Source organism: Chiloscyllium plagiosum, chromosome 33 (genome assembly GCF_004010195.1).
Source record: "Chiloscyllium plagiosum isolate BGI_BamShark_2017 chromosome 33, ASM401019v2, whole genome shotgun sequence".
NCBI lineage: Eukaryota > Metazoa > Chordata > Chondrichthyes > Orectolobiformes > Hemiscylliidae > Chiloscyllium > Chiloscyllium plagiosum.
Window position 1 is genome coordinate 8731232 of NC_057742.1, and position 20526 is coordinate 8751757.

Here is a 20526-nt window from a genome sequence, read left to right on the forward strand (position 1 = left end):
GCCACGGGTGAGGTGCCGGAAGACTAGTGGTTGGCTAACGTGGTGCCACTAGTTAAGAAAGATGGTAAGGAAAAGCCATGGAACTGTAGACCAGTGAGTCTAACATCAGTGGTGGGCAAATTGTTGGAGGGAATCCTAAGGGACTGGATTTAAATGCATTTGGAAAGACAAAGACTGATTAGGGATAGTCAACATGGCTTTGTGCGTGGGCAATTGTGTCTCACTAATTTGAGTTTTCTGAAGAGGTAATAAAGGTGATTGATGAGCGGTGGATGTGATCTATATGGACTTCAGCAAGATGTTTGACAAGGTTCCCCATGGTAGATTGGTTAACAAGGTTAGATAATTAGGAATATAGGGAGAACTAGCCATATGGATACTGAACTGGCTTGAAGGTAGAAGACAGATGGTGGTGGTAGAGGGTTGCTTTTCAGATTGGAGGTTGTAACCAGTGGTGTGTCGCAAGGATTGATGCTGGATCCACTGCTTTTTGTCATTTATATAAATGATTTGGATGTGAAAATAGGAAGTATAGTTAGTAAATTTGTTGATGACACCAAAAGTGGAGTTGTAGTGGGCAACGAAGAAGGTTATCTCAGAGTACAATGGGATTTTGATCAGATGGGCCAGTGGCAGATGGAGTTTAATTTAGATACATGTGAAGTGCTACATTTTGGAAAGGCAAATCAGGCCAGGATTTATACACTTAATGGTAAGATCCTGGGGAATGTTGCTGAACAGAGAACTTGGAGTACAAGTTCAAAGCTACTAGAAAGTGGAGTCACAGGTAGATGGGATAGTAAAGAAGGTGTTTGGTATGCTTTCCTTTATTGGCCAGTGAATTCAGTATAGGAGTTGGGAGGTCATGTTGTGAGTTTGGAGGTCATGTTGTGAGTTTACAGGACATTGATTAGGCTACTTTTGGAATACTGTGTTCAAACCCGGTCTCTCTGCTATCAGAAGGATTTTGTGAAACTTGAAAGAGTTCTGAAAAGATGTGCAAGGATGTTGGCAGGTTTGAATTATAGGAAGAGGCTGATTAGGCTTGGGTTATATTCCCTCGTGCATTGGAGGCTGAGGGGCGACCTTACATAAATCAGTGCAATGGGTTCTGACTAACCAGCTGAAAGCCAGTCCTTGAATGAGGAGACTCCCTGGATCTACTGTTTATAGCAGTCAGTGAGGGCTCCATGATTGGCCCAGGTTAATAGCCCCAAACAAGGATCTCATAGTCAATGAGATCCACCTGGCCCTCATTCTAATCACTATGATCCTCAACTCCACTTTCCTGCCTTTTTCCCACAATTCTTGATTCCCTCACTGATTAAGAACCTACCTCAGCCTTGAATGTACTTGATGGCCCAGCCTCACTAGCCCTCTGTGGTAAAGGATTCCACAGATTCACTTCCCTCTGAGCGAAGATACTCATCCTCATCTCTGTTTTAAACATGTGACCCCTTATTCTGAGATTATGCTCTCTGGTGCTAGACTGTCCCACAGGAGGAAAGCAGACACTCCATGAATCAGATAATCCTGATCCCGGTCTGTACGACTGGGAGATGGTGTGACTGGCGTGGAAACACTTACCCCCTCCTGCTCGCTATATAACAGTGCAAGCTTCTTGTATAAAACTCAGACAGGGAAACAATGGTTTCAGCAGTAAGGTGAACTGATACTGGATCTATGATAAATGAACTTGCATGTAACTCTAATGAAGTCCATTGTTCCAGCTTTACTGTGGAATTCTAAATCATATTTTATATTTGTTGATATTTAGAATCATGTTTCAAGAAGTAACCAAGGAAATTGTGAATGAGATTGACCCTGATGGCAGATGGATTCCTACATCAAGCTTGGCTCAATCTTACTGTAAACCACTTCGTCTCATCCTGAAAAAGAAGCCATTCTTTCCCTTTTTTCAAGACAAATTCATCCCAATGTCTATCACTCTGACTGACATACTGCAGGACAGCAAAAATTTAGATTTTGGTAACTTGTCCTTTTTATTTCAATTTGACTGTCACAGCCTGGGTTCTCTCGCTGGTGGTGGTGGTGGGGGTGGGGGGGGGGGGGGGGAAGGGGAGGGGGATAGTGGTGGGGGAGGTATTTGGATTCTACACCTTGATCACATTGGACCAGGAGCAATTTCTCTTTCTCACTCAGTTTCAGATGAGTCATTGAGCCAATGTGGTAGTGTCACATCTCTGAGCTATCACCACCAGCTCTCCGTCTAAATTTCATCCCAGGCCTATAGCTCTCTGAGTCCCATGCATGACAGAAATTTCCAGAACTAGAAGTCAATGCCATGACTGGGTATTGCGAATTGCTGTGAGTGAAACAGATGTGCAGCTTAGAGGGAACTTTAATCATCACAATGGCAAATAATAGCTCTTTTACTAAATCTCTTTTCATTCTTTCTGAAGGATTTATATAATTCTGTCAATGTAAATTAATGTGGCAGAATGGAACATCATCTCATTTTCCTGTAACAAAACAAAGAACTGTAGATTCTGGAGATCTGAAACAAAGAAAAAAAATCACTGAATAAACTCAGCAAGTCTGGTAGTATTTGTGGAGAAAAAACAGTTAATGTCTCGAGTCCAGTGACCCTTATTCAGAAATAAATGCAACAGGGATAAGGCAATATTTCTCCTGATGATGGGAAAGGTAGGATGGAAAGAAGTAGAGAAGCTGAATAGGTGATAATGCTGTTTGAATGGTTGAAAATAGGCTGGCTGTGCTAAAAGCAGCCCATTTCATAACTGCACCTGGGGTTGTGGGAGTCAGTAAAAAAACATGAAGAAGGATGTTCAGGTTCTGAAATTGATAAATAACTGTTGAGTCCTGAAAGCTGGAAGGTACATAAGCAGAAGATGAGGCGTTGTTCCTCCAGCTTGTGTTGAGCTTCGCTGGAACACTGCAGTGGGTCTGAGGCAGAAATGGTCAGAAAGGGAACCCAGTGATATGTTGATGTGATAGGCAACAGGAAGCTCAGGGCCATTTTTGCAAACAGAATGTAGGTGTTCGGCAAAGTGGTCACCCAGTGTGTGTTTCATCTCCCCAGTGTTGAGGAGAGTGCATTGTGAGCAGCGAATACAGTAGACTAGATTGAGTGAAGTGAGTAGTGATTGTTACAATTCAGCCAAGTGAACCTCATAGAATGTGAGTTGCCTTATTGGGCGGTTAACCTGGCTCAATCAGGGAGTCCAGGCTGACAGGTAAACACAGGTTCTGTTCACTCTGGGGGCTGAATCAGTGTCAAGGACTCTCCATGTGTGAATAAAGGGTGACTTGCTGATGGGGTACCAGCCTCAGTGGAGTTATTTTGAAGTGAAGTTATATCGCTGTTTCACCCGGAAGGTGTGCTTGGGGCCTTGGTTAGTGAGGAGGGAGGAAACAAACAGACAGTTTACATGGGAGGGTGACGTGGGTGTGTGGATAGGTGTTGAGAATGGAGGAAGAGTAGACTGGGGTGACCTGGTGGAATGGCCCCAGCAGAATGTTGATAAGGGAGGAGAGGGGAATATGTGTCTGATGGTGGCATCCTGCTGGAGGTGGTAGAAAAATGGCTTATGATCCTTTGGATGTTGGAGGTTGGTAGGATGGAAACTGAGGGCAAGAGACACCTTGTTATTGTTGTGGAAGGGAGGAGTAGGGGTCAGGGCAGATGTCCTGGACATAGGTTCAACACCGCTAAGAGTCCTGGTCATTCTCAGCTGAGGGAAAAGGTGAACATTTCTGACGCACCCCTGTAGAAGGTGGCATCGATGGAACAGATGCAATGGTGATGGAGGAACTGGGAGAATGGAATGGCATTCTTATAGGAAGCAGGGTGTGAGGATGTATAGCTAACTGTGAGATACAGTGGGTTTATATTGGATATTGGTGACCAGCCTATCCCCAGAAATGGAAACAGAAATGTCAAGGAAGCCAAGGGAGGAGTTAGAGATGAATCAAGTGAAAATGAGGAAAGGATGGAAATTGAAAGCTGAATTGATAAAATTGATATCATAATGCATTCAACTAGTGTACACAAAGCTGTCACTAATCTCATCTCATCTTGGGATCTCCCCAACACAGCCTTCCAACTCATAGTCCTCCAACCCTATTCAGCATACTTCTGTCATCTTCCCAAAATCAACAAACATAACTGTCCAGGCAGACCCATTGTTTATGACCATTCCCACCCCATGGAATTTATTTATTCCTCCCTGTACTTGAACTTTTTTTCTCCCCATGTCCAGTCCCTACCCATTTACATCTGACACTTCATGTCAGTTTCAAAGTTTCCAGTTTGTGGGCACTGACCATTCCCTCTTCGCCATTGATGTGCAATCCCTCTACATACAGCTCCCATCAGAATGGGCAGAGGGTTCTCCACTGCTTCCTGGAAAGAATGTCCTGAGCCTTCCCCATCCATCACCGCCCTCCTCTGCCTGGCCTAGCATGTCCTGACCTTGACATCTTCCTCTCACTTTCTTTAGGTCAGAGAGGTAGCCATAGGAACCCACATGGCCCTCAGTTTTACCTGTCTTTTGTGGGATATGGGGAACATTCCTATTTCTTGTCCCACTCGGGTCCCTCCCCACAACTCTTTCCCCAGTATATCAATGACATCATCAATGCTGCTTCTTTCTCATGCTTTTGCTTCTAGCTCAGAAGAAGGGTCACTGAACCTGAAACATTAACTCTGCTTTCTCTCCACAGTTGCTGCCAGGACTGTTGAGTTTGTGCAGAAATTTCTGTTTCCTTAATTTCTTTTTTGGCATTATATGGTGCTCTGCCTTCAACAATGAGTTCAACAGCTTCATATCATCAAGCATGCCCCACCTTTCAATGCGGTCATGGCAGATCAAACACTTCAATGACTTTCATCCGCTCCATCTCCATAACCCTGTACCCCTTTAGTAATTAGAATTACGTCAACCTCTACCTTAAACATACAAAGACTGAGCCTCCAGAGGCATCTGCGAGAGAGAATTCCAAAGGTTCACTGAGTAAAAACAAGTTATCCATATCTCAGTCATGGGTGGTATTCCATTTATTTTTAAATTCTGTCCACCAGTTCCAGACTTGACAAACAGTGGAAATATCTTACCTTCATCCACCCTATCTACCCTTTCAAATATTTTGAGACTTTCAATTAGATCTCCTCTCATTCTTCGAAACTCTGAAGAACACAGACCCAGTTGGCCAATCCCTCTTCATAGGACAGATCTAGCATCCTGAGAACAAGCCTGGTGAACTTTCATTGCATTCTTTGTACGGCAATAATATTCTTTCTGAGATAAGGAGATGAAAACTGAACACAGTGCTCCAGGTGTGGTTGAAACAATTATACAATTGGAGCACCTGTGCTTAGGTCTCCCGTACTCAAATCCTCTTGCAATCAAGGTAAAACTTCCTTTAGCCTTAGTAATAGCAGGCTGGACCAGCAGGTTAGTTTTAGTGAATTGTCAACAAGGACACTTGGGTCCCTTTCCAACTGCTTACCATTTAGGAAATAATCTACACACTTGTTTCTCTGACCAAAGTGGATAACTTAACATTATACTGCATGTGGCACAATCTTATCCTTTCAGTAAACCTGTCCAAATCCTCCTGAAGCCATAACAACTTGCTGTTTTTCTGTTTCGTTTGTAATATATTGAAAAAACGTCAAGTTCATCCAGCACAATTTCCAATGAACTCTGCCCTGCACTTCGAATCCCTATCTTGTTCCTAAGATTTTGCTTGCGGTCAGAACTGACCTTTACGGTGCTATTAATAATCACTCTTGTCAGTGCTTTCTTCCTTCACTACAACCTTTGCAAACCTCTCTATGTTGTCATTTCATAACCCTTTTGATCCATAATCTCTGTCATCAATTAAAATTTCCCTTTAGCTGCACTCCGTCCCAACCTGCCCAACAACACTATGTATGTTAGCTTCCCATTTTACTTCAGATCGCAAGGAGCATTGAATGGATTCAAAGCCTTGACTTTGTTTCTGACTTCACAGACACTGCCAGACCTACTGGGCATCTCTGGCATTTTCAGTTTTTAATACAAATACTTAAATTTGTTTGGTTATCCATGTCATTTGGAATCCTTAAATATCATGAAAAATGCCAATGACTTATTCAATATTTTGGGATTCTTTTTGACTTCAGGAGGTAGTATATCACACATAGGATAGTCTCAATCCCCTGTTAAGAAGCCTTCCAAATGTAGTTTCCAGTGTTTTGAGTCAGGTGAGCCAAGTTTTACACTGCTATCTAAAGTTAAAATGCCTCTATCAAATCAATTCCTTCTATTTTTTTCTCAATTTATCTCTGTCTTCTTGAAATTGTGACACCATGATAGGGAATGGTTGATGGGATTTCCCAGTATCAGACCCAAGAGGCAATCACTATGGATGGGTGACATTGAGTGTTGGTTGAAGAGCCGTTCTCATTGGTCCAATCCTCTCCATTAGAGTGGTGCTTCAAAAGAACAGCAGGGCAGGCAGCATCCAAAGAGCAGGAAAATTGACATTTCAGGCAAAAGCCCTTCATCAGGAATGAGGCTGGGAGCCTTGGGGAGAGATAAATGGGAGGGGGGGGGAGGTGGAGCTGAAGAGGAGGCAGCTGAAAGTGCGATAGGTGGATGGAGGTGGGGTTAAAGGTGATAGGTCAGAGAGGAGGGTGGAGCGGATAGGAGGAAGGAAGATTGACAGATGAGACAGGTCATGAGGACGGTGCTGAGCTGGAAGGTTGGAACTGGGGTAAGGGGGTGGAAGGGGAAATGAAGAAACTGGTGAAGTTCACACTGATGCCGTGGGGTTGAAGGGTCCTGTGGCGGAAGATGAGGCGTTCTTCCTGGACCTCCTCCATTGTCACTCCCTTACCACCTGACACCTGGAGGAAGAATGCCTCATCTTCCACCTCGGGACCCTTCAACCCCATGGCATCAATATGGACTTCACCAGTTTCCTCATTTCCCCTCACCCTACCTTACCACAGTTCCAACTTTTTATCTCAGCACCATCCTCATGACCTGTCCCACCTGTCAATCTCCCTTCCCATCTATCTGCTCCACCCTCCTCTCCGATCTATCACCTTTACCCCCACCTCCATCCACCTAATACACTCTCAGCTACCTCCTCCCCAGCCCCACCCCCTCCCATTTATCTCTCCACCCCCAAGACTCCCAGTCTCATTCCTGATGAAGGGCTTTTGCCTGAAACATCGATTTTCCTGCTCCTCAGATGCTGCCTGACCTGCTGTGCTTTTCCAGCTCCACTCTAATCTTGACTCTAATCTCCAGCCTCTGCAGTACCCACTTTCACCCAATCCTCTCCATGCCCAATGTCCATAATACCAGGGAGAGAAGGGAGAGAGAGATTGTGGAAGAGGGAGAGAGAAGTCATATTTCTAATAGATTTATTTTGTTATTGTAGGATTGGAATCCTCACCCGTGGCCAGATATGGTCAGGGCTCTGGCTCCTCAGTCAGTGCAAGTGTTTGTGCGCCAATTGGGGAAGCAGGAGCTGACATTTCAGGAAGCAAATCCGATGCCATGTCTGAGATAGAAATGATAAAGCGAGCCATCTCTAAAAAGAAACTGGATGAAAATATCCAAGACAGGTACTTTTTCTAACCTCAAACTGACCCACCAACCAGAAGGAATGCAAGTGGCACATGCTGACAAAGACTATTTTTGCTACATGAGGCAGTATATTGTATCTCTGTACTGTACTGAGAACCAGATAGCAATATCTAATGACAGCTCTTACCAGACTAATATTGTGGATAATATATCAAATTTTTCATCCAAAACTTTATCATAAAGCGAAGTGACAGGTTTTATAATCATCAATGGAACAATACTTCATACTTGCTTTCTGCACTCAGTGATGTGCATAACTTTGTAAACTTTGTTTCTGTTATGATGAGCAATACTTTGCATGACTGCTAATCCAAAGTAAAATAATTTGATAATTCATTGTGGCATTTGCTTTTCTGAATCTCCATATAAATCAACGTACTCAACGCTGTTGTGACTATTCCATGATCTTGAACACTTTTATTTATGAAAAAAATATATATACTTGATTTTATAACACGATTAGACAGGGAATTGTGCAGTTAATATCACTGACATTGTCCATTTTATGTCTAAGTGAAAAAGGAAATCCTGAATAAACTGATGTCTTTTTTCTCTTTTTTCTCTTTCCAGGAAGATAGACAGAGAGAACAGCTTTGTGAAACAACTGAAGGATGATTTCATTTATGTCATCACAGAAGTGATAGAGACAAAGGATCCATGTTATCTAGTGAAAACATTCAAGGCATCTTTAGGGATGAAATTCCTACTTAAGCCTTTCAAGGGGAGTATAACCGTGTCTGTAGTGATTGTAATGAGGTCAACCAGAAAATGGGTTCCCTGATTAGGACTGTTAATATGGTCCAATCAGAAAGCCCTGGCTGACAGATTTAAACAGGAGTGTCCATTTATGATGCATGTTACTTGTTTTCTGATCAAAAAAGCAATGTTACATGATGAACTGGGAACTGCTGCTTTAGTGTCTAATGTGTGTTAACATTTAGCTTCATTCCTTTCTTGTTTGATATGCCCAATCCTCCTAGTAATCCTGTTTTTAGAATCTAAATGAAAACGATTCAAAATGTTCTGCTTATTCTTGGTGGGAGCAGGCTATAATTTTTTTATCTGTTGAAATATGGGTTGTAAGGATTATATATTGTAACAGAAGGAAACTGTATCTTAGTAGTGTTACTAAGTGTGAAGTACTCTATGTATTGAAGCAAATGTTAACAAAATTGATTTTACACTCATTTTTCAATATGTAAAAGAGTAAATATTAATAAATGAGGGCTACTTATGCTTCACACAGAACTATTGTAAGTAAAGAAACACAAGTTAAATTCTGTACATCCTCGTTTAATTTGTTCTGATATTAGAATTTGAAAGCTAAGTTGTTCCTTGTTAAAAGTGTATCATGGATTGGTATCTCAACAATAAAAAAGCTCAAACTGGGAGAATTTTTATACCTAAAAAAAAATTAAACAGGAGTGTCAGGGGTTCTGTTCTCTCTGTGAGCTGGCACTGAGGAAGCTGGATCAGTGTCAAGAACTCTCCACATGAAATAAAGGGTGATTTGGTGATGGGATGGAGTTATTCCAGTACTCCAGTATTAAACTGTCACCAAAGTTGATAGATGAAGGATGGGCTGTAGATGCCATATTACATGGACTTTAGTAAGGCATTTGATAAGGTTCCCATGGTAAACTAATAGAGAAAGTGAAGTCACATGGTGTGCAGGGTGTTCTAGCTAGGTGGATAAAGAACTGGTTAAGCAACCGGAGTCAGAGGAATAGTAGTTGAAGGGAGTGTCTCGAAATGGAGAAAGGTGACCAGTGGTGTTCCACAGGGATCTGTGCTGGGGCCACTGTTGTTTGTGATATACATAAATGATCTGGAAGAGGACACTGTTGGTATGATCAGCAAGTTTGCAGATGACATGAAGATTGGTGGAGTAGCAGAAAGCATAGGGGACTATCAAAGAATATAGGAGAATATAGATAGACTGGAGAGTTCAGCAGAGAAGTGGCAGATGGAGTTCAATCCAGGCATATGTGAGGTGATGCATTTTGGCAAGTCTAATTCTCAAGTGAATTATACAGTAAACTGAAGAGCCTTAGGAAAAGTTGATGAGCAGAGAGATTTGGGAGTTCAGGTCCATTGTACCCTGAAGGTTGCTGCACAGGTGGATAGAGTGGTCAAGACAGCATACGGTATGCTCGCCTTCATCAGGCAGAGTATTGAGTATAAGAGCTGGCAGGCATGTTAAAATTGTACACAACTTTGGTTCGGCCGCATTTAGAATACTGTGTACAGTTCTGGGCGCCACATTACCAAATGGATGTGAACGCTTTGGAGAGGGTGCAGAGAAGATTTATGAGGACGTTGCCTGGTATGGAAGGTGCTAGCTATGAAGAGAAGTTGAGTAGATTAGGTTTGTTTTCACTAGAAAAAAGGAGATTGAGGGGGGACCTGATTGAGGATTACAAAATCATGAAGGGTGTAGTCAAGGTAGATAGAGATGAGCTTTTTCCCAGGGTGAAGGATTCAATAATGAGAGGTCACGCATTCAAGGTGAGAGGTGAAAAGTTTGAGGATACAGGCAGCAGTACTTTACACAGAGGGTGGTAGGTGCCTGGACCGCGTTGCCAGCGGAGGTAGTAGAAGCAGGCATGGTAGATTCACTTAAGGTGCATCTGGGTGAATGAGTAAGTGGGGAGCAGAGGGATACAGATGCTTAGGAATTGGGCGACACGTTTAGACAGTCAATTTGGATTGGCTCAGGCTTGGAGAGCCGAAGGGCCTGTTCCTGGGCTGTAAAGTTTCTTTGTTCTTTGTTCTATGTGACTGATTAATTCCTGTGTAGATGGTTTACAATGAGAGAGGGACATGAATTCAAATCCCATTTTTGTAGCTGGGGAATTTAAATAGTCAGTCAAATAAAAATCTCGTACACTGTAACAGTAATAGTGGTAATGAAGTTACTGGAATATTAGGAAAATCCATATGGAACAGTAATGTCATTCAGTGACATTAGTTGCTTTACTAATTTACAAGAAGTCATTGACAGATCACAGAGGTTTGCTGCGGTCACATATCACAGGGATAGCTCTGACATTGGCAGGTTCACTTCAAGTTATACTTAGACCGGAGAAGTTGCCATTTTTAAAGGGAGAAGACCCTGAGTAGCAGCTGCATGCAGATTCTCTGAAGGAGGAATGAAACAGAGGCAGAGCAGTAGGCCATTCAGCCCATTGAACCTGTTCTGTATTCAGTTACATCATGACTGATCAACTACCTCAGTGTTGCTTTCCAGCATTATCTCCAAAATCGTTTGATGTCATTAGTCTAAAGAATTTTATTGATTCCTGTCTTGAATATGTCCACAGTCATGTCACAGCATTCCAATGATTTACCACTCCCTGAGTGTTTAAAAGGGTTAACTTTATATATTAAATATTATGTTTTTCTTCATTATATTAGATTGCTGCAGAATGCAAAATGGAAGAGACAAAAAAAATTATTTCCTGCTGGAACTCCTATTGCATACAAGGTTTAAGAACTAGCGATTGCTGGGGATGACACTTTAGGTATGTAGATGGAGAAGAGGAAACCTGAAAATGGACAGGAGACTGGCCTGGTAGCAACTTGCTTGTGTTACCTCATGTTAATCCAACTTCCTTCAGCTGTTTGTCTCATCTCCATGTATGCAATATTCTAGAGACTTTGTATTTTATAGAGATACCAGAATACAAACACTTTAGATGCTTGGCTGAAGTTCCTATTTGCTCACCCTTGCATTTAGCATTGTCAGGGAGAAAGTGAGGTCTGCAGATGCTGGAGATCAAAGTTGAAACTTTATTGCTGGAACAGCACAGCAGGTCAGGCAGCATCCAGGGAACAGGAGATTCGACGTTTCGGGCACAGGCCCTTCTTCAAGGGCCTGTGCCCGAAACGTCGAATCTCCTGTTCCCTGGATGCTGCCTGACCTGCTGTGCTGTTCCAGCAATAAAGTTTCAATTTAGCATTGTCACCCAGCTCAAAATAAATTGGCAATCCCTCCACTAAGACAGCAGTGAGTGAGGTCAATCAATTCCAGACCAATTCAGACAAGCAGCGTACATCTCCATGTATGCAATATTCTAGAGACTTTGTATTTTATAGAGATACCAGAATACAAACACTTTAGATGCTTGGCTGAAGTTCCTTTTTGCTCACCCTTGCATTTAGCATTGTCACCCTGCTCAAAATAAATTGGCAATCCCTCCACTAAGACAGCAGTGAGGTCAATCAATTCCAGACCAATTCAGACAAGCAGCGTACATCAGGGACTGGCTACGCTGCAGCAAATACAGCAATCTATGCCTGCTTAAAGTCGTTCTCCTATCCACAATGTCCTGGTCAGAAATGATATGGAAAACTTGCCACTTTGCATGATAGGTGGAACTCCAGCACTATTCATGAGCTTCACGCATTATCCTGGAAAAGAGAATTCATGTACATGGGAGCATAACTTTCACTCTCTCTACCAACAGTGTCCCTACTTCTGGGGCAGAAGGCCTGGGTATAAGTCCTTTCCACCCCAGCCATGTGTAATAATATCCTTGAACTGGTCAACTGGAAACTGTTATACTGTCCACAGGATGCACTGCGGAAAAAGCTCTCCAAGGTGTGTCTTCAGCAGCATCTCCCAGATCTGACGCTTCCACAAAGGACTAAGGGCAGCAAGTGCATGGGAACATTGATATTGGCCATTCTTTTATTGTTGTCAAAGTGCTGGAGTTCTTTACCTAAAGCAATTGTGGAAGCATCTTCACCACATAAGTTCAAGAAATCCCAACACCAATCCAATATATATAATGAATGGGAGCCTTAATAATAAAATTGTGATGATCTCATGCATTAGTATCTCTGTAACTATTAAGGCCATTGTTTATTTCAGCTTTTCCTATTTGACTACACACTGTTGGATGGCAAGGCAATAGCTATAAAGGGCGTAGGGGGATTAGTAAATGACATGGTTAATGGGTTGAACAAGGAACCATTGATGATTCTTGTTGTTTTACAAAAGTCCTAGCATTGACAGCCAATTCCTTTTAGGAATTCAAATTTTTTTTTCTAGTTTTTCAGGATTCCAATGGATGAAAACTGAACTTCACTCTCTGCAACTTAGTAAGTCTGCATTATATTTCATAATGCGTTTTTTCACTAATCCAAGTAATCACAATACCACCATCCTAATGATTTGAAGGTCAAAATCAGAATCAAATCATCTTTAATGTATAACATCGGGAGAAACCAGCTCCACCTGCACAGTTTCTTAGATTATCAACAGTAACCCAAATTACAACAGTGTGATTTTATAATTTGGTTCATCATCTTTGCTTTTAACATGCATAGTCATCTCTTAGAACAAAAATGGTATGTCCAATGTCCATTGACGTGGAACATCCACAATGGTCCGTAAGAGTTAAGCCCATCACCTCCTGGAGAGACAAAGCAGCTTGAGGTAACCCCATGTAAATCACTGCTTATCTACCACACACCAAAGGTCATCCTAATCTCTGGGGATAATCGGAGATCAAACACACCCAAAAAATATATGTCTGAAATTCCCAGGAAGTTCAACATTCCTTCGGGTAATTTCTCTGCATTCAGAACGCTCCGATAAAAGCTCCAATGTGGCGACCTGATTTATTTACCTGGATGTTTCCCCAGAGGATGTTAAGAAGTTTTGGGTAATTGTAGCCTGATCTCACTGACTAAATAAACATTTCTAATTTTATGACAATTTCTCCTGAAATCTCAGTTATAATAACTTCTTGCTTTGTAGCATTCTTGTCTGCCCAGAAAGCTGAGATTGACAAATCACTTGCTGAACTAACTAAGCTGCCGAAAGACAAACGCCTGCTGTTCCACAACACATTCCTTGAGATTCTTGGCAGCAGTGATAATCTTCCAGATATTGAGACAATGGTTTGTACTTTCATCCTCTGAAATTTAAAAGTAGAGATATTGCTAGCCAATGATATTTTGGTGTAAAACACTTGTTTCCTTTTGGAAGGATTGATTTCAATAGTGGGAAATAAAATACATTTATAGAAATAAGACCTGCTCAAGTGTAATCAGGCTGCTAACGTGTTGTCATAAAGTTTGAGGTGGGCTAAGTTATGAATATGCCTCAATTCTTGCAAAACCATCTTCTAATGCCCCTTTCAGACTGTTAAGCTAGACAGATGACAAACCATGTTGCTTGACTCTTAAGGGTGTAAGATCACATGTAACACAGCCAGAATTAACTATCAAAGCTCATTGGAATGATGGGGGCTGTAAAATTCGAAATAAAGCTCAAAATTGGCAACAAAGTAGAGGAAACAAAGTTCTATTGCATATCAAAAATATTTATTTATTTTATCTATAATAAAAAAGTGAGAGTTGCCATTGTCCCAGAAGACTCCTTATTTTTGGCACATCTCTACATTAAAATATAGTTCACTCATTCAAAATTAAAGAATCAATTGCAAGGCTTTCTTGAATAAACGAAGAAGGAACTTATTACTATGTAACCTTGAGAAAGAAAGTATGCTACACATAGCATACCACATTTACACACTCACAGACACAGGTCATGCAGTCATAATAATGAAATCTATTAATTAGAGAGTCATAGAGTCGTGGACATGTACAGCATGAAAACAGACCATTCGGTCCAACTCGTCTATGCAGACCAGATACCCCAACCCAATCTAGTCCCATTTTCCAGCACTTGGCCCATATCCCTCTAAACCCTTCGTGTTCATATACCCATCCAGATGCCTTTTAAATGTGATATCTTTGAATTGTTGATGAATTTGTCCAATTTGCTTGATCTTTTGAGACACTGAGAATGAAAAGCAAGGCTGCAGTGAGAGTCATTCAGCTGAACCGTTTCAAATCCATTACGTCTCCTCTTTCCTTTGCCAAACAATTTCAGATAATTTGTTTATTCCTGTGTTCTGGATTAATTTATTTTAAATCAACTTGAATAATCTGAAGAAAAGACTTTCATCCTATTTTATGAACTCTTTAAAAAGGTGTATAGAAAACTGGATATACAGATCGAAGTGACTGGTCTCAGTCATTTTGATGACTTGTTAATTTTAGTTCAGACTTTTATTAACTGTCTCATGAAGCATGGCTAAACCAGGTCAGCTGATAACAGTGGCCATCCAAAGTCAGTGTTTTTCCTTTTATAATAAACATTTCAGTTCACAATAGCTTTCAGTATTAGATGCTGATGATGGCTGTTAAACAGTGACAGTCCATTTTTGCCACTGTCATAACAATCCCATTGTCCCATTGGACACAAAAGTCAATCTAATTTTAACTTTCTACTCTTGCACATTCCCCCACATGTTTGAAGTTTGACCAAATGTGCGAAAGTCTCCAACCTGACCTTCAAATACTGGACCTGATGGAAGATAAGGATGCAGCACGTGTGGAGAAGCTGCTGGATCTATTAGGAATTCGGAAGGCTGATCCACCGGGACAGTCCCTCACCTTCACACCTGGTCAGAATGAAGTCATTAAGACTGTAGCCATTCTCATCCAGTCACTCAACGGTATGATTTAAAGTGTACTTTGTGAAACTTACAGTTCATTAATGAGTTAACTTCTACCTTCCGATTCCTAGGGCTAAACTCTGGAATTTTCTGCTTTAAACCTCTCTTCCTCTCTGTCACACTCTTGCTTCTTTTAATATATTACTTAAAACCCCCTCTTTCATCATGATTAATTGTCTGATGTCAATTTGTTTTTGCTACCGTCCCCATGAAATGCCACAAATACATGCAGAAGTGAACATGGTATTATCAAATAACTGACATCAACACCAAAGGATCCAGTTGGTTAATTGCTAACATTATCTGTGTACTGTATTGCTGTGCTCTGTGCTGTAACCCAATATATTTCTGGCTGTAAGCTGACCAGTATGGCTGAAGAGCATTTAAAGAGAGATTCCTTGAAAAGTATCCTTACTGAAAGCTGAGAAGGAGATGCTTTGAATCACAGGGTCTGCAATCAGTCATGTTGAGTTTTCTGAAACAGAGGCACAAGGAACAGACTGGAGATTGGGAGGCTTGAACATTTTGAGTTAAGGACACTCTGTTACTGATCCAATTGCTTCAGTTGTCTTATGGTTGCTCTGGTACTGACTGGAAAAGCTATTTGACCAAAGGAAGGGTGTGACAACAAACTGTTATAAAGTTCAATGCCTGTGGACTATGAGTGACAATTTACAATGCAAAGTTTAGCTTTGCTGTGAAGGAATGCACTGACAATATTTGCAGTGACCTGATGCTGGAGTGAGTGCGAATGAAATTTTCTGGAATGAGCAGTAGATCTTATGAGGAAAGATTAAACAGAGTAGGATTGTTTCCACTGGAAGGAATGCATTGACAATATTTGCAGCCTCACCCAGAGGCTCCCTGCCTTCATTCCTGATGAAGGGCTTTTGCCCGAAACGTCGATTTTCCTGCTCCTTGGATGCTGTCTGACCTGCTGTGCTTTTCCAGCACATTCTAATCTAGACTCTGATTTCCAACATCTGCAGTCCTCACTTTATGCCTAATATTTGCAGTGACCTCATGCTGGAGTGAATGCAAATGAAACTCCCTGAAATGAGCAGTAGATCTCATGAGGAAAGATTAACAGGATAGAATTGTTTCCACTGGCATGTAGAAAACTGATGGATGACATGACTGAAATTTGTAACTTCCTGAATGTCTTTACAAGATCTACAGCAAAGGTGGATTCCTCTTGCAGCTAAGTCCTTTCTAGAGGCACTGTTTAAAATGTGAGTTTGCCCACCTAGAACCGAGACGAGGAAATTAAGGTTCTCTCAGAGGGCTGTGTGACTTTGGAATTCTCAGAAGATGATAGAGTCAGGTTCACTGAATATTTGTGAAGCTGTTATAGACATTCTTGTCAGGCAGTCTTGTCAAGGGTTAACGGGGTGGATTGGAATGTGGAAGGCAAAATACAAACAGAGCAACCGTGATCTTATTTATTGGTAGAGAGGCTGAATAGCTTAATTCTGCTGCTAATTTGCATGTTCATAGGCAAAGAGGAGGATGATGAGCATTGTTCAGTCTGATATTTCATGGAACATAAATCCAGGTCTGTGTTAAATCTGTCTTACAATATGTTCAGAGTTTGTTGGCACTTCTTGAAATATTTTCAATCTATGTGATCCAAATTTAAACAACTCCACCCCAATCTGCTCTGTAAACATCTAAAATCATTACTGTTGAGTGCCAACTATGTACATGTTTATGACCAGACCTATGAAGTGTCCTGTGTGGAACTGGATATTTTACCTTCCAACAAGGCAAGACCAAGGAATGGTTTTAGTTCACTGGAGCACAAACTGCACCAAATCCCAAGTATCAGACTAATGACAGATTTTCCTCAGCTGAATGAAATACAATTGCATTAAATATAAGAACTCTAACTTCAGCTTCTGTATCTTGATGACCTCATCCTCTCGTAATCTCCTCTGGCCTTGAAATCCTCCCAGCCATCTTTATTCCTCCAATTCTTCTTGTAGAACCACAATTTAGATCCCTCTACCATTAGTGAGTGGTTCCCAGTTGCCTCTAGGATTCATTCCCTACATTTCTCCACAATTCAACCTCTTTCTCCAGTGTCAACCTGTTACCTAAAACGTTTAGTCACCTGTTCTCATAACTACTTGCCTGTGAAATTTATTTGATAAATTTCTGTGTAATGCTTTGGGCCATTTTACCATGTTTAAGTAAGGCTCTGACATTGTTGTTGTTGTTCAAGCGCAAACTCAATGGAGTTTCAACACAGAAAGGCCTGAATTATTCTCCTTACTTTTCAGAACTGAATCCTGATATTCTACCTGATTTGGCTGCTAGTGTTAAGATGAAGATAATACCCACACTATTAAAACTGGTAAGAAATAAGCTTTGTCATTAATTCTGGTGAACGTGTGTAGAGTTTGTCGAGACACATTAATTGACTTGATGCTGACCAGGATTTGAATCATATGACGGCTTCAGAAGAAAGAGGTTCTTTAATGGAGCTAATTATAACGTAAGAAATGTTTTGAAATACAGAGGACAGAAATTACTGTCACTCATGTTAATATATGAATCATCAAAGGACTTGTAATAAATTCTTCTGTGTGATAACTTTAACAGATTTTACAAACTTCAGGAAGAACTTGATAGAATTTGCATAATACAAAAGGAAAATGCATGACCTTTGGACTGTGAGAAGCAGTAGTCCATCTCCAAATCAGGGACAGCACGTATAACAGAGAATCAGGGTTATGAGGGAAAAGGCAGGAAAGTAGAGTTGAGAATTTTCAGATCAGCCATGAATGGTGGAATAGACTTGATGGGCTGAATGGCCTACTTTACCTTCTATGTTTTAACAAGGCCAGTAAAAACTGGTAAATCCCAATTGGCTACTCATCAATTCTCTCCTGGTTTTGGCATTAAATACCAGTAGCATTTCAATTCACTGCCACCAGCTAGAACACAGCTCTCCCTGGTAGCTTTCCACTGGTAGCTGGGCAGTAGATTTCTGATCTCAGAAGTTTGTATCATTCACAATTTCATGACTTAAATTAAATTGGTTCTCCAAACTGATTTTAAGTTTTCATAGCTATCAACATTGATGTAGATTTTAAATTTTATTGGTAACTTAAATTAAATTTGAAACAGTATGTCAGATGTGCGCTTGAATGGAACACAGACACTCATAGCTCTTTTTAAACTTTTATACTTTTGCTGTGAAAAACCCCAAAAAGAGAACAATGAAAATGTGATATTTAGTGAAGGAGCTGTAATACTTAATGAATCGATAAATTGTTGGAGGGTTATTTACAAATTGTATTGTATCTGATGCGCATGGCTCCTTGTTTAAGTTTTGGATCCTTTCAGATATGTAGCCATCATTTTCTGTATCTCCTTTGTGGCTTCCTTCCCACTTAGCCCCTAGATGTGGAGTGTGGAGTGCAAAGCATGTGCTGTTGGTGTTAGACAAATGTGACCAGCCTATCTTCTCTGCACAAGATAGACATAAATCCAAGAGAAACAAAGTTGACATCAGACAACAGCTTGGATACCTCTGACAGCACCCAGCTTTGCAGTGGTTCCAATTCTCACAAACCATAGAGCTATGAAGGGAGTACTGAGCTTATGTGTGTTGTGTTTCTGTATGACTCTCTTTTGATTGTGGAGCCAAAGCAATGAAGATCGAGTATTGAATCCATTGGAAGGCTGGAAACATTCCTGCATGCGCAGAAGTTTGTTCAGTATATTGAGTGATTCCACAGCACAATAATTATCCTACAGGAAGAATGAGCACTGCAGATACTGGAAAATAGCTGATACCTGTGGAATTGTCCTCTAGCCACACACATCACCTGCTCGAGTGAAGGAATTTGAGGGGAAACACATGTGGAATGAGTTAACTCTTTATGTTGTTGACGAGACAGTCTCTTAAGTTACCTGTTCCTTATTCAAATAAAATCAACAACTTACATTGTATGTTTTACTCCAATTGTTTTTCCAGCTGGAAAAGATTGAGAAACGATATTTCAACCCATTTCCAATTCGGTTGGTGGATGAAGCTGGAAATATGCAGAAACCTGAGGAGACTCTGGAAACCCTGGCCCTTCAGTTGACAGACAGTGAACTTCTAACATCTCAGAAGATTCTGAAAGAATTTGGAGTTGACCTAAAGAGAGCGAAGTCTACAATCACACACCATTGTGATAATGGGCAGAAGGCGATGCTGTTTCACATCTTCAGTAGTTTGTACATTCTCAGTGCTTGTGCTGAGTAAACATGATTCATGCAATGGTCCATGGCCCTGCTGGTGTCAGCCTTGAATCTTCAGATATCTCCTTGCTGATGTGAGGCTGCATCTCATCCTTATCTTTCCCCTTGTTGATGTTGTCCTTCAGTCTGATAATGATGGCAATATGCTCCTTTGGTCATTTTTTGGCTACTTGATGATCACCTTTGATGCAGAGGGTATCTTTTGTGCTTTGTGTTTGCCTGTAGCATTGTAGAACTACAAAAATTATATCTTTGTCAGCTCTCTAAGCTAATGTAGTGTGCATGGTTTTATTATATTCTGCTGTATCACCTGTTACTTTGGTTCAATGAAGTCCTTGTATCTTACAATCGTGAAAGGAGAATTAATTGCAGTTCTACAGCACATTTCTCAACTTCAGGATCGTTCAAAAATCTTTACAGCCAATGAATTCCTTTTGAAATGAAATCATACTTGTAAAGTTTAGAAAAATGGCAGCTCATTCATGCAGAGCAAGATCCCACATAGTGACATAAAAATCTGTAATTTCTGTAATGTTGATTGAGAGATGAATATCAGCCCAATGACCATTTCTTGCCTAATTACTTAATCAGTGGGAGCATACAACAACACTTGCCTTTATAGATCCCTTAACATAGAAAACTGTACTCATGGACATCACAGCTGCATATTCAGACAAGCACAGACACCAAACTTAAGGAGATGTTATTTTATGACCAAAAGCATTGTGAAAGCAGTAGCATTGAAAGGTGGGCCTTTAATGAACCGTGACAGGTATGACCATTAAAGGAAGCTACTATCAAGATTACAGCTTGATTTTTTTCCTATGATACAGGGGTCACCCTGTATATGAGTTGGGAGAAAGTGAGGACTGCAGATGCTGGAGATCAGAGCTGAAAAATGTGTTGCTGGAAAAACGCAGCAGGTCAGACAGCATCCAAGGAGCAGGAAAATCGACGTTTCGGGCATAAGTCCTTCTTCAGGAATGAGGAAGGTGTACCAAGCAGGCTAAGATAAAAGGTAGGGAGGAGGGACGTGGGGGAGGGGCGTTGGGAATGCGATAGGTGGAAGGAGGTTAAGGTGAGGGTGATAGGCTGGAGAGGGGGTGGGG

The 20526-nt window shown here is 41.1% G+C and overlaps 2 protein-coding genes across 2 annotated transcripts; both read left to right on the forward strand.

Moving 5' to 3' along the window:
* The first annotated feature begins 1430 nt into the window (after nt 1–1430).
* Nucleotides 1431–9030, forward strand: LOC122539663. The gene is made up of 4 exons (XM_043674657.1): nt 1431–1664; nt 1778–1989; nt 7420–7606; nt 8199–9030. Exons 1-4 carry the CDS (start codon nt 1648–1650, stop codon nt 8407–8409), a joined length of 627 nt encoding a protein of 208 aa, XP_043530592.1. The 5' UTR covers nt 1431–1647; the 3' UTR covers nt 8410–9030.
* Nucleotides 9031–11057: 2027 nt separating this feature from the next.
* Nucleotides 11058–19669, forward strand: LOC122539664. The gene is made up of 6 exons (XM_043674658.1): nt 11058–11152; nt 12693–12734; nt 13396–13538; nt 14965–15163; nt 17446–17519; nt 19149–19669. Exons 2-6 carry the CDS (start codon nt 12704–12706, stop codon nt 19419–19421), a joined length of 720 nt encoding a protein of 239 aa, XP_043530593.1. The 5' UTR covers nt 11058–11152; nt 12693–12703; the 3' UTR covers nt 19422–19669.
* The last annotated feature ends 857 nt before the right edge of the window (nt 19670–20526 follow it).

Bases quoted from the DNA above. Each gene is read 5' to 3' on its own strand.
- LOC122539663 (XM_043674657.1), top strand. The intron at 1,990-7,419 runs GTAACTTGTCCT...TTGTTATTGTAG, and splicing joins CAGCAAAAATTTAGATTTTG to GATTGGAATCCTCACCCGTG. The intron at 7,607-8,198 runs GTACTTTTTCTA...TTCTCTTTCCAG, and splicing joins GATGAAAATATCCAAGACAG to GAAGATAGACAGAGAGAACA.
- LOC122539664 (XM_043674658.1), top strand. From the start codon at position 12,704: ATGAAAACTGAACTTCACTCTCTGCAACTTA. The intron at 15,164-17,445 runs GTATGATTTAAA...CTTACTTTTCAG, and splicing joins TCTCATCCAGTCACTCAACG to AACTGAATCCTGATATTCTA. The intron at 17,520-19,148 runs GTAAGAAATAAG...TTGTTTTTCCAG, and splicing joins TACCCACACTATTAAAACTG to CTGGAAAAGATTGAGAAACG.